Source organism: Epinephelus moara, chromosome 11 (assembly GCF_006386435.1).
Source record: "Epinephelus moara isolate mb chromosome 11, YSFRI_EMoa_1.0, whole genome shotgun sequence".
In the NCBI taxonomy this organism is placed as follows: domain Eukaryota; kingdom Metazoa; phylum Chordata; class Actinopteri; order Perciformes; family Serranidae; genus Epinephelus; species Epinephelus moara.
Window position 1 is genome coordinate 16,219,025 of NC_065516.1, and position 17,007 is coordinate 16,236,031.

Below are 17,007 nucleotides of genomic sequence, written 5' to 3' on the forward strand. Positions count from 1 at the left end.
AGGCTCACGGCTTATGTGTTTGTCACTTTCTTTTTCATTTTAACCCACACCATGATCTTTTCCTGACCCTAACCAAGTGGTTTTTGTGCCTAAACCTAACCAGACCTTAACCACAGGGCATCATGATGATTTCGGACTTCGGAACAATGAGTTTAATATGGTCGGAACAATGGGATGTCGAACCAATGGGCTGTCGAACCAATGGGCAGTTCCCACGTGTGTAGGCGTCTGCCGCACAAATATAAATTAAGTTAAGTTAAAATATGAACCAAGATTCTGTTACTGTGTTGCCTGTTTCTTACCTCAAACGTTTTCAAAAATATATTTTAACTTACTGTTTAACTGTAATTCAAGATTGTTTGTCACCAGCCAGCCACCATATTGTTTCCTGTGTCACACTGAACATACCCACATTACGTCACCCACTAGCCATAGCATTTATTGGTCCGGTGCAACCATAGACTGGGTGCAGCATAGTGCTTTCTGGTGGTTAAAGGTTATCTACCACTTCAGCAAAAGTAAATGCCACGGCCCTGTTTTCTCTGGTTATGTAGCACCAAGTTTAAAAGTAGTTAAAAGTTTCATAATAACTTAGTACTTCTTTAACCATTGATAAAGCTATTTGTAACAACTTTTAAACCTTTTAAAGATGGTGCCTTGTTAGACAGTTGTACCAGCTTCTACTTCAAACTATTTCCAAGGCAAAGAATTGACTTATATGCTCATTTCAGTTACTTCATTCATTTAAAATTCAGTTTTTGTTAACTCTGAGCAGCTGTAGCTGTAACGCACATTCCCTGGAGGCCCATTGTTTACGGAAGAAATGGGGTTTCAAGGAAAACCTCAGTGGCTTGTATGTTCCTATCATGACGTCTCAACAAGCTATCATAAATTAAAGCCTGAATGTCATGATTAGCTCTGAAAGCAACAAAATAATTTTTACAAATGACATATTGCATCTGCCTTCATCCCTCTCCTGCCCCTCTCATTTTGGGTTAACAACCGGTATGACATCATGCGAAAACATTGACGAATGGCCCTTGGGACCCCTGGTGCAGCTTTGAGTGTGCACACTGTTTATTTCAACAGAAAAGGAACTCAGCCATGCACTGTGAAATGTGAGAAAACTGCAGATGGAAGAGACGGGAGTATAAAACAAAGCACTGAAGAAGCTGTGAAGAAAAGAAGTGATATAAATATCGATCCAGTAGCACTGAACACACTGATGCTCTTGGCTCTGATATAAAGACACTCATGAGTGCTCCCTGTGATAAGCTGTGTGGAGATCTCTCTGTGATGGACTCCTCCAGGCAGCATTTTCCACTCCCTTCCACTCCCTTCTGATAAGCAGGGAGGGGGACAATAGGATAAAGCAGCTGACGGGACAAAAACAAACAAGGAGCCAATATTTCTTACAGATCCAGTGGTCAAAATGCTCCCTGTTATATGGCTGAGCATGAGTGGAAATCATTGTGCAAAACTTCCCAATGACAGAATGATAAATTAAATGCCATATTATAACAACAACCACGGGGTGGAGTGGCAACATGTCACACTCATCACAGACTGGCAAACATGAGAAAACTGGCATCTCAGCGCTACAGAGATGCAAAACATGCCTCGATGCTAATCCTCTGGTCTGATTTGGACTGGAACCAGAACAAGACTATTTAATTCCAGCACACCTCCCAAGAGACTCTGGACTGGATCATATGCAGCATCACCTGCCCCATAAACCAGCGACTGAAAACTGGCTGCTCCCACAGGAAGACACTTGGCTTGTAAACATTATGGGTGTGCTTCTACTTCACATTTACAACTGCAAAAGTCCAAAACGTCCAGCTTGGTCTCATAGGCCCCATTAATGAGCAGACTCATACGACAAATATGCAACATATGCACTGAAATCTGTATTCCCAAATATACTTTCAGCTACAAGTCTTACAGTAACATCCAGCATTAATGATTAACACATAGCTAAAGATCCATTCAATATTAAACGATGTGAACGAGATCACCCTGATGATCTCATATTTTACACCCCTAAAAAATGATACATACACGTACACAGTTTATGGTCACGCATAAACGCACACTTGGATGAACAAAAAAGCCACGCAAGCAATATTTCTTTATGCCAAGGCATTGCTCAACACAAGTGGGGTCTATTAAATCAAGCATGTGTCTCCAATCAGCCCAGCCTCCTTTAACTGAGAACATGGTTAAATGAAAATCCAACTTCCTTTCACTCACACACTAAAACACAATCCAATATCGCAGCCTCTCCAAAAAATGGACGACACAAATGGACTCCGATCCAAGCAGTGATCTAAAAGGTTGGGGAATATTACAGCTATCTGACTCATCTCAAGATCTGTGGGTGATAAATCAGACTTAGCCTGAAATAAACCTGGAAAAAAAAAGGTTTAAAGGTATGCTATGCAGGAATTGTGTGCTACTGTAAACAGCATGGCACAGTATGAGTACTGTGTCCTCCATTTCTGTAACTTCCTCTTGGATGCATGCTGCTTGGTGTATGGCACCTGTTGGCTTGCTTTTAAAAAGTCCGACCCCACCTGTACGCTGTGCCGAGGAAGACAACAAAGTAAGAAGAAAATACTGGCAGGGGACATACACAGCCACACGCTTCTAGTGAGTCACGAGTGATGACTGAGAGGGGTTATTCAGAAGGTTATCCTGCGTCGTATTTCTTTAAAGGTCTAGTTTGTAGGATTTAGTGGCATCTAGAGGTGAGGTTGCAGATTGCAACCAACTGAAACCTCTCCCATGTGCCAAGGGTGTAGGAGAACTATGGTGGCCGACGCGAAAAGTCAAATGGTCCTATCTAGAGCCGTTGTTCAGTTTGTCCATTTTGGACTACTGTAGAAACAACATGACAGACTCCTGGATGGGGACCTGTATGTTATGTAGGCTCATACTAAGGGAATGAGAACACACCGGTTCTTATTTTCAGGTGATTATAAACTAAAGAAAACATAGTTGTGAATATCATATTCCATTTGTGCCAGTATATCTCCCTTAATCCAAACACTGGACCCTTAAAGCGAGACTATGTAACTGAATATCAGTGAAGATATTCAGTCATCCAGGTCATGGTAATCATAAGTGCTATATCGTAGGCAACTGGACTTGCTTGCATTTCTTGAAGACGTTTCGCCTCTCATCCAAGAAGCTTCTTCAGTTCTGAACTGAATCATGTTGGGGATATGTTAAAACTTTATGTTCAACAATACTATGAGTAGTCTCTATAAACAGACTCTACATTCAGTGAATGTAGAGTCTGTAGGCAAACCCCGGAGATCTTGCCTCCGGAAGAAGAGCGGAAGAGCCCTGGTTTCCAGTTGTAGGCTGTTTGTAGTCCGCGTGATATTGACCAATCACGTTTGAGCTGGCTGCAGTTGTTGCCAGGTTAAACGGTCCGTGCGGTGAACTAACGAGGCGGAACATAATTGGCGTCACTGCAAACTCTGAATCCATCGCAATGTTTCAGCATATTTACTTATATATAAACGAAAGTCGGAAACGGAAATTCGCCTCCTCCGCCCAAATCAAACCGCAATGCCAAAAAATCGGGGGTCTGCCCCCAGAGGCTGTATCGCCGTCTGCCAGAAGTCAGACGCCGAATAGGGGGTCTGCCCCCAGAGGCTGTATCGCCGTCTGCCAGAAGTCAGACGCCGAATATAGCCGATGGATTCCGAGAATGTACTATGAGTAACTTGTGTGTAGATTTAGGCACAAAAAACACTTGCTATGGTCATGGAACTATTTCTCTACGGGCCTACAAAGAGATGCAAAGGAACCGCAAAGAGACGGAAATAACCACAATAAGGGGCATAACACCCACAAAGAGACAAAATGACCAAAAAAGACACTAAATTACCTCAAAAAGAAGCAAAACGACTATGACGAGATGCAAATCCACAAAATAATGCACAGTGATAACAAAAAGATACAAAACGATGACACAAAAAGAGATTAAACAATTGTAAAGTCTGCGTGTCTTGTTCTTATGTAGGTTGCACAGGTTTCGTTGTTTGTTGGTCTCAGACAGTGGTCAGCAGCTTTGCAGGTGTCTAAGAATGTATTTGAGGAATGTTAAGTGTTGCTTTAAATTGCTGCTTCACAGGGGCAAAGTAAGTATTCACACCTCAAGGCGATAAAATGTGTCAGTTTATGTGTGCACAGCAGCTCACCTGTCTTCCCAAGATTGCCATTCGTCAGCACCTGGAGGTCTCTGGCCACATTAGAGACGCGGTTCTGGAGGCTCTGACAAGTTCCCTTCAGTTCTCCAATATCTCTGGAATGAGCTCCAACAGTGCCGTTCAGCTGGTTGACAGAAGTCCACAACCCATTGACGTGTTTATTCAGACCGTCTTGGATCCTCTGGAGGCTATCGGAGACAGGATCCAGCTTGCTGCATAAACTCTCCACGCTAACGACGCGGCTATCCATGTGTGCAATCTCCTTCCCGACATCTTCTGTTTGTTCCCTGCAGCGGTCGACCTCAGCTTTTACCTCCCTGCCCAGCTCATCCAGACGGTTCCTCAGCTCTTGATGCTGAGTCCTGTGGAGCCCCTGAGGGTCCTTGGCCTCCTGCTCAGCCCCTGTTTTAACGTGACCCCAGGTGTCATTGAGAATCGGATACACCTGAGACTGCTGGTGGACTACATCTGATAGTGAGTCCTCCAACCTGCCCACACGCCCTTTCAGGAAGCTCAACTCACCATGTACATTCTCAATAGTGGAGCTGTAGTTGAGGAGTTGCTCCTTTATGTTTCCTAAGTCATTTATCTGGGCGTTTACACGAGTCTCTACATCATCTACAGCAGCTCTGCAGCACTGGTCTTTTTGAATGTTTTCTGCAGCACCACTACCAGATGCGGAGTTTGTGCTTGTATCTACCAACAGGTTGGAAAGTCTGTTTTCAATGGAGGCCAGCTTGTCCTCCAGAGTCTCCCTCAGGTCTTTGATGGACTCTGCCTGTTCTTTCTTTAGCTTCTCCTCCACAAAGAGGCACTGGGCCGCTACACTGTTCCCAGATGAGTTCAGACAGGTTTCAAAGTTCTCCACAAGGCGGGTGTGTTCCTTTCCTTGATCAACCAGCTTGGTCTTCAGGTCCTGGATTTCATTGCGGAGGTCAGTTTCCTTTGAGTCCATAAGCTCGGCCAGGCTGAGGTAGTTGTCTTGTTGTCCCTCACACTGCTCCAGAACTGACGTGATTTTATAATCGCACGAGTTCTTCATGTCTGCTATTTTGATGTCCATGCCCTGCATTAACTCCTCTCTCAGAGCACGAATCTTCTCGTCCAGGTAGGCACGCAGGTCTGTATGACTGGCTTTGGGGGCGGGAGGGGGTGTGGACAGCTGGTTCTGGACAGCCTCCATTAACAGATTAATTTGTCCGTCATGATGGCTGACACGGCCGAGCAGGTCCTCCAGGGTGTTGCTCTTGGACTCCAGCTCGTCTGTGACCTGGTTGATCTTGTTCATGACATCGTCCATCTGCGCTGTCTCATGCCCAAAAGAGAAGTCCTGCACCTGAATGGTGTGGGCCTCCGCGCCTCTCGCACTGGCGGGCTGTGCGTAGTTATTCAGCAGCGTGACCAGCATTTTACTGGCGTCCTCTTGGAAATCCAGCCTCAGATTGGAGGACATGTCCGTCATTCTTGCCTGCATGTCGAAGACCATCTGGGATAGCCGCTGCACCTCCTCCTCCAGGTGTTGTGAACTTTGAGATCCTCCATGACCCCCCAGTGGCCTGTGGCCTGTCTGACCTCCAAACTGCCCCTCCCCTCCCCAGGGATGGCTCCTCTGGTTCTCTGTTCGCTGCTCTGGAGCTACAGATAACAGAGGGAGAGTTGGGAATATGAATGCTGTTTTTCTGACATTTTTCAAGCTGTTTGTTTGATTTTATTTCACATATTTTCATGCTCGATTTCCTTATTATAATCATGTCTTTCACCTTGTGGGACTGGAATATGTCCAGAGGCAGAGGGAGCATGAGGCATACGCTCTACTTGCAGCAGCTTTAGGTCTTTCACCTCCAGACAGTCGTGGCCCTGATACCCCGGGCAGCACCTCCACTCCAGCTCTGTGACAGTCTTGTATGCAATCTTATACATGGGCCTAAAGTGTGTCCGATATCTGGAAGCATTTCATACACAATGACATGAACACATATTAAAAAACCACAGATGCTGTACAATGGTATGTATTATAGTATAAGTAATTATACTGCTTACTGGAAGCAGAGTATAAGGCTTTGCGCAACTCTCCCTCTCAGGAATACAATGTAAACGTCACAGGACAATAAAATGTGTTTGTTGACGATGAAAACGAGATAAACACTGGTCACATTTGCATTTAATTAATCACACAGTTGGCAGGGAGCCGCTAAGACTTTCCACCACTTCCACTCATGAGGATACTGCTGACCCACATGGCCCTGCCATCTGATGATTGACTGCATCTCACAAGTGTGTTTGTTGCTCAATGAACACTGAAGCAAAACAAACCCAGAGGAATGTCTGTATTTGCCATTCATGAAGATTCAACACAGATGCCTGGATGATGTTTTTGCTTTTTAAGTCAAAAATACATATATTTTAACTCAACTGTGGTGATGTTAGTCAATCTAAATTGTTTTTGTGGGAGTTGCAGAGTGTTGGATATCTGCCGTAGAGATGTCTGCTTTCTCTCCAGTTTAACAGAACTATATGTCACTCGGCTTGTCGTGCTCAAAGTGCTCAAAAATTGAAAAACCGCAGCAATGTCTCTTTCCGGAAATCATGACCCAGTTAGTCAAGATAATCCAGACTTATTGTGAGCTGTTTCCCGTAGTAACTATTTTCTTTCCACCAAACTACACTTGCCAACTGTATCACTGCGCAAAAGGAAGCCTGCATCTACTGCTAGCTCACCTAGCACTACTGAGCTAGCTTACGTTACAGGTTAGACGAGGACACTGTAACTCACACCTAAATAATCTAAACTGATAAACAGCACATCAGGTAAGAGGGAAAATATGTATTTTTGAGGTGAACTGTCCCTTTAAAATTCTTCTATGCGTTAATATAAATTATATTAGAGAGACATTCATTTAAAGAAAGAAAAACCAAAGGCACAGCAAATACATGCACTCTAATCCAGTAGTGCAACGTAACTAAGTACATTTAAATATTCATTCGTACCTCTGTCTGTAATGGCAGATAAAGCCAGGACTGGCATTGGATTATGACGATTTGCTGATTTGCATTTATGTAGAGGTATTTTAAGCATATGATGTTATTTATTCATTCATCTTTTTGTGTTTCTTGTTGCTACGTTGGGTATAATGTTGATTTGTCTCTGTGTTATGTTGCATGTTGTGTTTCTATGGCTGCAGTATGAGTGTAGGGCACACGACAAAATCCCCATTCTGTGGGACAATAAAGTTAATCTTGATCTTGGTTTTCTCAAATACTGTCCTTAAATACATTTATCAGGTGCTTGAGATTTCCATTTTATGTTACTTTATACTTCTATTTTACTACAATACAGAGGTATATATTGTCCTTTTTACTCAAAAACATTTGATACCTTCACTTACTTTGCAGATTTAGAATATTAATACTGAATATAAATCAACTAGTGAATCATGGTGTTTTTTTTTGTTTGTTTTGTTTTTTATAGAAAGTTAACGAAAGTTTGCAAGTAGCTGAAATTAGCTCAAACTTTAGCAGCTAATGCACCCATAATTATAATCCAGTAATATAATGTATGTATATTTGAAATGAGCTATTTTACATGATGACTACTTTTATTTGTTGTACCTAAAGTTTGACGCCAATACTTGTGCACTTTTTATTTATTTGGATCCCCATTAGTCATCACCAAGATAGCAACTACTCTTCCTGGGGTCCACACCAGCAAACATTACTTCATAGAGTAAAACAAATATATAATTAAAAGTCCATGGCAGAAAGAAACAAAATACAACAACAAAAAGAAGTAAAAAAAAAAACCCAGGAAAACTACAAAACAAAAATTAAAAAACAAACAAATAAACAAACAAAACCAAAAGACTGATCACAAAATAGTCAGAAATTGTCAGAAAAAAATAAAATAATAATAATAATATTCATTTATCTATTTAAAACACGTTTACTTAAGTAAGATTTCAGATGCAGGACTTTTTTTGTAATGGCATTTTTACACTGTGGTATTACTACATTTACTCAAGTCAAACATCTGAGTACTTCTTTTACTGCTGCTGTAATTATGAAACACAGCTGCGTCCTAAACTCTCCACCTCAGATGCAACCCAGCCCAGGTTAAACTCATTGACATCACAGCACTAGTTTTTTTAAATGAATCTACACTGTATGATAATAGAAAAAGTACTGCCTCATATTGTTAAAAATACCAACAAAAGCAAAGAATATCCGCCCACCACCCAGTGTCTGGACTTCTGGGAACTTACATCACTTGTTGCGCACAGTTTGGCAGCTCCGGTGGACACGGCAAAACCTCCGGCTGCACGAAACTCTCCGTGCCTCCAACGACGGCACAGCTCACGTTCTTGTGCACAACGTAGGCGCACCAGTTTCTACAGGACAATAAAAAAAATCACGGGTCAAACCCTTCCTGCAGTAGAAATGCGTTTACATGCATGGACTACTTTTCCCATAAGCGACTTAATAACTTTACGCACAGAAGAGGACACAATAAGTTTAATCTATCAATAAGCATCAACTACTCACTTGTTCCTCTGTCGTGTGTCAGCGCCAGAATACGCTTCGCCCTGAAACATGCTGTACTGGAAAGGTGATCCACTGATGAGAGGAAGAGTTATTAGAAAGTGTACAAGTCCGCACTTCATGGTTAAAAAGTTTTTTAAAATCTTCCGGTGTGTTTGTAGCTTGTTGTAATCAGCTCTGTGGCCCAGTGATCTGTGAAGGCACCGCGGGTTGTTCCCTCTCTGTGGTGCGCTGCTCTCAGCAAGCTCCTTCCAGCTTCCTTGGATGTGACGTGTTGGGACCCCCTCCAATACTGACAGATGCCTTTTTCCTTCTCTCGGATCACACGCACACTCTCTCTCTCTCATACACACACACACACACACACACACACACACACACACACACACACACTCTAGAGCCCGCATCCAACTCTCTTTCCAAAAACAATGTCATAGTGCTACATAATTTCCGGAGGCCTAAATTTGGATAATGATTGTCTTTGTTTCGAACAGGCACCATAATTACCCCGTGCGTAAAATGCGCGCGCCTGTCAGCCTCTGTTTGCCCAGATCTCTTAAGATTTTACATGATTTTAAGGCGGTATGGTAGTACAGTGTCTAGCATTGTTGCCGCCCAACAAGACGGTTCCTGGTTTGAATCCAGGGTGGGGGTTTGTAGGGAGCCACAGAGTTTATGTTCTCCCTGTATCAGTGTGGGTTTTCTCTGGGTGCTCTGGTTTCCTCCCACAGTCCAAATTCATGCAGGTTAGATTAACTAGTGACTCTAAGGACGCATTCGCACTAAAGCGGACCAAATTTGCACTAAACGAACCCTGGTCCACTTCCACGGATAGTTTGGTTCGTTTGGACAAGCGGTTATGGAAATGAATATTACTGTGTAGAAATAATGACACAGGCACAGAGGTATCTTAGTATGTAACATATTTAGTAGATCTTTATACCGTGCATCATTTTGCCATCAGTTTTGCTGATTACAAAACTGTTAAGAGATACAAAACAAATCTGTACAAATACAAATCAATAACAGCTCAAATAACTCGTAAATAAAATAATAATGATAATAATAATAATAATAATAATAAAATTGTCAGATGTGTTTGAGCTCAAACTATCATGCTGGACTCATGAGGATCACTGCTTTGCTCTCTTTGGGGTGATGCCGGACGGCTCACCAGCACCCACGAGACCCCGTTTCACTGGTCTTACTGGGGAGGACACTAGAAGAAGAAGAATACAAGCTGATTAGAAAACAACACTATTACACTTGAAATGTATTTTCCACCCTTGCGACAACAAACATACCCAGTTGCCTTTCTATCTCCTCCAGCTGTTTCTTCTTCTCCTCCATCTCCTGTTGCTTTCTCATCATCTCAGGAGACTTCATTTGGCTGTAGTGATCATCACGATCCCTTGTTGTCTTATCCTTCTTCTCCAGAGCTGCCCGATGCTGGTTGAGCAGGTCTGTCAAACAAAATAAGAACAATTAAATCTGACTGAAGAGGATCACAAAATAGACCTTCAAAAGGTGAGTATAAGAGGCGTCACCTATATGTTGACGAACAGTGTAGTAATTTGGCGGGAGGGGGGCTCCAAACATGTCTGGTGTGTTCATCCGTGGGGCTCTGTTCTGTGTGCCTCCGAACTTTCCCTTGGAGCTAACCCTGTCCCCCTGCCTGGTCAGGATGGTGGGACAGTGCCTTTTACTCTGCGCCACCTGCGATTAAGGGGACATTTAAAGGAAAAATATCCACTTCCCAGTATATGCATGGCACGGCTCGAGCCAGCGAGCGTCACTCACCGCTTTTCTGTAGTTATTTGCAGAGCTGAGGTCATCAATCAGAATAGTGTCTGCGAGGATGATTTTAAAAGCTGCAAAGGAAGGAAACGGTCAGAGCTGTGAGAAAAATCTTAACATTTAGAACAGCTGAAACTAATGAAAATCATTCATAACCATAGAGATTAAATGAGAATGAAAGCTTATTCAAGATGGCTCCTGTCATTGTAAACAAGCTTTACAAGGCAGACATATCTAATTCTACTACGTTAAACAATAAATATAAGATCTGAATAAAATTACAACCTCCAAAACTACAAAAAATACTTAAATTAAAAGTCATTTTAACATGGCAAAACAGGCCAAATTTATGCTTCAGTGACAGGGCCCCCTGTGAGGTCGAATTCCAGGTGGAACCATTTACCCAAAAGTCAACAGGAGTGGTGGGGGCATGAAGGAAATACCCCAACAACAGCAAACACAAAGAGAGCTGGGAAGTCTCTAAAAAACCCCAAACTCTTAATATAAATCTGCAATGAAAAAACAACATGGAGCCGATGTTACACTGAGCGGGGGAAATCCATTTGAAGCAGCTCACCCATGCGACAGCTCTCCTGGTCCTCAGGGTAAATCAGGAGTTCTCTGGCGAGGACCGGGTTCCCAGGGGGATGAAAGAGCATGCTGCCATCTCTAATGTGCGGCAGTGGTCTGTAAGCAATTCAGATGTTAGCAGAGGGACTGCAGAGATGGACTGTGAAGTGTTTTAAAGGACAATACCAGTGTTTTGTTTTTTGACAGATTTAGCTCCTTAGCACAAAATTATGTACAGTATGATTTCTCTGGTTCCAGCTTCTCACTCATGATGCTGCTCTTCTCTCTTGTGATCATTTGTTGAATATTTTTAGGTGTGGGAATCTTGGTGAGGAAAACCGAGACACATTGAGTCACCACATTGGTCTTTTGGAAAGTGTGACACTGTTAGGCAAAACGTAATGGATTAACCCTTTGAAACCTGAGCAAACTGGCTTGGTTTCTTTAAAAAACATGGGATATAAGATAAATAAGATAATTGGTTAAAAAAAAAATGAAAAATGAAAGTTAAGTTAGGAACAAACAAACAAAGGAGGAGATGACCTGGAAAAAGAGCTTAAAAATTACAATTGTGTAACATAATTTTAAATATAAAATAATGATAATTATAAATATAGTTTTTCCCTAGCATTTTAAAAATATTTTTTTTGGAATTTGTGGAACATTACTTACCAAAGTGCTCATAGCCTTTTTCCCCATTAATCTGAAAAAGAAACTGCACCACTTTGCTCAGTGTTCAAAGGTTTAAATATTTCCGAAAAAGCGTTTAAAAGCAGCACAAGAAAAGTGATGTCGCTCCAGGTTTCAAAGCATTAATCCATAAAATAAATGGCATATCAGTCAATTGTGACAGTAAGTGTCAGTTGCAGCCCAAATTATAATGCTGTGCAGACTTAGCAGCAGTCACATACAGGTGCTCTTTGGATACTCCAGGTGCACTGAACTATTGGCATGTAAAATAAAGGCATCTTAATATCTGCACAAACCCTACACTGTGCCTGGGATTGTTTTGTTGAAAGAGACTTGCATTTTATATTTTTTGATTAAAAGTATACTTCACTTTAGAAATGAGCCCTTCACAAGATGGAAAAAATACTACATTATAACATCTGTTTACAAACTCTCATGCAACTTGTAAAGTATAATCCAAGTCTCATTGATCCAGTCGTATGCTCAGTACTTCCCAAACAGCACTTTCCGACAAGGGCTTGAACGGAAAGTGAAACTTACCTGGAGCCAGACTCCACTGACAAAAACGGCAATTTAACCTTGCTTAACAGGAGCTAATGATCTACCACCGCCAAATTCAACATCTCACGGGGTGAGTAAATGATATGCAAATGATCATTTGAGGGGTGAAGTATTCCTTGAAACTGCATTACCACTCAACTACTGTATCATAACTGACGTTAAGAACTGTGTTAACAGCAGGAAAAACACTTTGTAAAATCTCAAACTGCAGCGTGGTGTGCTCAATACTTAGCTGTGATGTAAAGCATGTCATTTGTCACACTGGTATGGCCCTTTAAGTAACTGTCATCAACACACAACCACAACCAAAGACCAGCAGGAAGGAAGCTCTCCTTCTTATATATGAGAATAATTTCAGTCACCATCATCCGTGCTTCAAACCAAAATGCAGAACATTAGGAAGTCTTAGAACATAAATTCTTATATTTACATTTAAAGAGTTGAGATCCTCATAGAGGAGGATGTACGTCCTGCTTTTTTATTGCCCTTGTTTCAAAGCATGCATTAATTTGCACGATAATTTCCTTTAAATTGAGATGTATCTAATCTGATGATTAAAAACAGGACTTTGTCATCCTGATTGTCCATTTTGTAATTTTACATGTACTATTCTGTACACACCATATTTAGTGCATGTCTGTCCATCCTTGGAGAGGGATCGCTCCCCTCTAAGGACAGAGAGTGTTGCATGCTGCACAGACTGATATTGGGCTATATAAATATTATTAACTTGACTTCACTGAACACATCCCCGTTGCTTTGTTGTTAGACAGTCTGTGAAAAAAGGAGGTGCCACAAGATCTTTAAATTATTGTTGTTGGAAGGCTGAAGGTAGGAGTAGGCTTAAAAATGAAAGACTATAATCAAAGACACAGCATTCTCATCAGGAAAGCATCTCAGGCACCAACAACAACACTGAAATGAACATCAGTGTTTGGAGGCACAGTAAGCACCTTAAAAGTGCAAGAACACAACTGAACTTTTTAGTGTCATAAAATACTTTGAAAGAGGTTTATTCTAAAGGAATCTACCATTGACACAGATGGTGTACCTTTCGCCTGGTGGCACATAAACAGTGTCGAGGGGCATGACCTGCTGCCTGCCTCCGGTGTCCTTAAAGATCCTCTCCGCTGCTGCGCTCGTTCTGGTGATGACGCAGTCCATGTCACCCCTGATATGCCAGGAGATAACCCTCGCAGCATCGTCGTCCTGCACAAAGGCCAGCTGGCCAACCTGCATTCAAAATGTAAAGGGTGAAACACAGACACAGCTCTGGAAAACAAACCTTGCGACAAGTGCAATCTGTGAAAATACTTTCCTCAGTCTGGCAAAGCTACATGGGGTTCCTACAGTTAAGACAAGTTAGATTTAGGACTTTTTAAATACTTCTTAATGTCACTGAATTAAATTCAAGACCAATTTTACAAGTTGAAAGGACAGACACAGGAAGAGGCCACACTCAGCAGTCAGACGGGAGTCATGTTACAAACCAACCACAGCCAACAGATATCTTTCCCTTCTTCTGTAAATATTCAGTCTGATAAATACGGAAAAGTAGATCATGTTAGTGCAGGGCTACCCAGAGCTTTATATCTGTCACATGGACAATACACACTTAAAAACAGCGCCTGGAAGACAATCAGCTCTGCACTCAGGATTTCAGGTAAATAGGCTACAAGACGCTTGTTAAGGTTGCTTAACAACCTCAGACGCAACCTACTGCCACGCTCTTCAAAGTTGGCACAAGAGTACCCAGCACCTGACCTAGCATTTCAAGGCAGTCAAAGACGCAGCACTTGTACGGTCCCTAATTTCCAGGGCTGGTACCTGCAGTTATTACACAGGCTAGTTAATAACATGTCGGGCAGGAAATCCAAAGTGTGGGNGGTTTTGTATTTCTCTGTAATGTAGCACAGTGTTAACAATGTTACTGACACTATTCTTTCTCACACCTTCAACTCAAACCATTGTGTTGCCCCGCCCAACATATTTAATTTAATAATTAAATTAATATCGTAAACATGCAGGCAACTAGTTGACTAATGGCCCTAAATGATGACTATCGGTCAACTGGGAAAATTCTTAGTCAGGGGCAGCCCTACTTAATACCAATTAATGTCATTATTAGATTAATGAGCTTAATGCGTTTCAAGATTTTTTTAAGGATCTGCCAGTACCCTGCACACATTACCACAAACAGTGACTGGACATAGCTGCATGGAGGTCATCGTTTTCCTGAAATTACACAGTGGGTTTTTTGGGCATCTATCCAACAGAAAAATCCTTCTTTCCTATGACATCACCTTTCCCAAAACATCCTGCTGCCCCTTGAAGGGATCACTGATGGAGCAAACTCTTCTGGGCATTCTCAGAATCCTGTCGATTTCAGTTTTCTTCTCATTTAAAAGTTTGTCAATACCCGCGATCTACAAAGAAATAAAAAAATATGTGTTTGTCATCTTCCGATAAATATATATAGACAAGATCAGAATTTATACACACACAGAAGTAAAGTGTGTAAAGAATTAACATCTTATACTCACAGTTTGGGCAGTTGGCATATTCCTCCTGGACAGCTCTTGTCTAAGCTCAGCCTCTTTTCTATTTGCACCCAGCTGCTGATCTGTGATGAAGGAAGAGAACACATATAGGCAGACATGGAAAATACATCACAGACAAAAGTGGGTCTGGGTTCTTGGTACAAGTCAAAGTGCGTCTGTAGCCCTTTCTACACAAAGATTGCACTATAGGGTCGCACAAAGTCCCTTCTTTGCATTTTTACATAGAACCAAATAACGGCGACATCATGCCACCCCAGTGTGTGATTTTAGATAGATGCATGTGTTCCAGAAGCAAATGAGGCGGGACCGGTGTGACGCAACAGCGTTGGCCTCTAGTTAGACTTACAACATATGCGCCGGCAGTGCTTTCTAAACAATAACAATAGCATAACATGGCAGTAACAATCATTTACTGAACCAGTTGTCTAGCTGCTGATCTCTCCCTCTGTTCTGAGGGTAAGGAGCTCCCGTACCTCACAGTCTACTCAATTTGCAGACTTTTTCAACTGCTGGTCTTCTTGAGTTAGCTGCTAACTGCTTTTAACATCTGTCAGCGTTGGGTCGGACACATCACACATGGTCAAAACGTCACACTTGTCCCGTCCTGCTGACTGTTTAGCACCATTACTACCTCTGCTGCCGGCTTAAAGGATAGACAACTATGTGCACTCATTCTGTGACCGTACCTTTTATTAAGTATGATGAGGCGAACTAATGGCGTGACATTCCCGCCTTGAATAGACAGTGCAAAAGGGGCTTGTAATGGCAGGTATCAAATGCCTGGTTTGATTCAGTCTTGTTTACTTATTCTTGGATCGGATAGTTCCTTATACAAATTACACTTTCTGATTTTAATTGGACAATTGCTTGTGTTTAAAGAACAATTAGACAATAAGCATTTAAGAACTTTGGCTTCTCTGTAAATGGTGAGCACATTCTTTAATGTAACGAGTTTAAAAAAAAAATACTGTGTTGTTGTGTTAAACTCACTTATTGATTGGCTCTGATACGACATAAATTTCAAACTATACCTTGCTCCACACATTTTGTCTGGTGCCACTCAGCATTTTAGCTCATTTGAGAAAGAAAGTGGGGATAAAATCTTACTCGTCAGCATTTCAAGGAGTTGACCATATGTAGAAAAGGTTTCTTTATACACAGCAACAGTAGTACCGAGCTCTTCTTTCTTCCTGGATAGCTCAGACACTTTACGTTGGTTCTCTACATCTAAAACAAAAAACACACAAATGGAAAAACTTTGAGTTAATGTTTAGTTTAAGAAAATTAGAAATGAAACCATTGTAGATAGTTTTGATTTTATTTGCCTAGTGTTTTTCTTTCAGATATCTGTCTTTGAAGAGGAACCAAAGTTTTTTTGTTTTAGGGAAACAGATCATGGTTTAGGTTAAAATAAAAAGATTTCTTTCAAAAAAGGATTTCTGGAAGAAAGTCGTGAAGGTTCACCTCTCCCACGTGCTACCAACATGGGCACTGCGTAGTGCAAATGGCAAAAAACTAAGGCCGTTAACCACCAAACCTCAGCGACAGAAAAAGTCTGTACCATCACAGGCCTTTTAGGGCTAAAAAGAATATAGAGTTCCTCATAAAATGCTGCTTTTTAATGCTGTAAATACCATAAATCAAATTTGATTCACGTCCATTGTTTCGCCATAGTGACGTGGAGCAAATAAAACCAAAACTCTGCATGGTCAGATACCACTAAATTAACACTCTTTTTGTTGTTTTAACTACCAAAATCTTATTTTCACAAACGTAGGTTCTACATATTCACTTAAAACTGCTGACCATGTAATCACTTGTCAAATATGAGTCATTTTCATGCACCACGTTTTTAAATCATACCATTGTAGAAATGGAAGGGGAGCTCAAAAGGAGCCAGGGCCGTAGGAAGCATTGACACTTCAGAGTTGAAGAGGAGGATGTATGTACTTCCATCCTCACCAGGGCTGTTCTCCATGATAGCCAGCCTCTGCGCACAGAAATGACACAGTTATCATACGTGTGATGTGCATCACAGCGTCACTCCATAATAGAGGCTGTGATGTGTC

At 41.7% G+C, this 17,007-nt stretch overlaps 2 protein-coding genes across 2 annotated transcripts in view; both read right to left on the bottom strand.

The window, feature by feature from the left end:
* Positions 1 to 9,056, bottom strand: part of emilin2b (elastin microfibril interfacer 2b) — a 17,837-nt gene extending 8,781 nt beyond the window's left edge. The window contains exons 1-4 of the mRNA XM_050056063.1: positions 8,763 to 9,056; positions 8,483 to 8,608; positions 5,984 to 6,165; positions 4,215 to 5,858 (exon numbers count right to left, since the gene is read on the bottom strand). Of these exons, the coding sequence (XP_049912020.1) occupies positions 4,215 to 5,858; positions 5,984 to 6,165; positions 8,483 to 8,608; positions 8,763 to 8,881 (2,071 nt within the window). The 5' untranslated portion in view covers positions 8,882 to 9,056. The remainder of the gene's footprint in view (positions 1 to 4,214; positions 5,859 to 5,983; positions 6,166 to 8,482; positions 8,609 to 8,762) is intronic.
* Positions 9,057 to 9,669: 613 nt separating this feature from the next.
* Positions 9,670 to 17,007, bottom strand: part of smchd1 (structural maintenance of chromosomes flexible hinge domain containing 1) — a 36,509-nt gene continuing 29,171 nt past the window's right edge. The window contains exons 38-47 of the mRNA XM_050056062.1: positions 16,802 to 16,928; positions 16,046 to 16,165; positions 14,921 to 15,000; positions 14,681 to 14,803; positions 13,429 to 13,610; positions 11,134 to 11,243; positions 10,560 to 10,630; positions 10,307 to 10,475; positions 10,064 to 10,222; positions 9,670 to 9,978 (exon numbers count right to left, since the gene is read on the bottom strand). Coding sequence (XP_049912019.1) covers positions 9,893 to 9,978; positions 10,064 to 10,222; positions 10,307 to 10,475; positions 10,560 to 10,630; positions 11,134 to 11,243; positions 13,429 to 13,610; positions 14,681 to 14,803; positions 14,921 to 15,000; positions 16,046 to 16,165; positions 16,802 to 16,928 — 1,227 coding nt within the window. The 3' untranslated portion in view covers positions 9,670 to 9,892. The remainder of the gene's footprint in view (positions 9,979 to 10,063; positions 10,223 to 10,306; positions 10,476 to 10,559; positions 10,631 to 11,133; positions 11,244 to 13,428; positions 13,611 to 14,680; positions 14,804 to 14,920; positions 15,001 to 16,045; positions 16,166 to 16,801; positions 16,929 to 17,007) is intronic.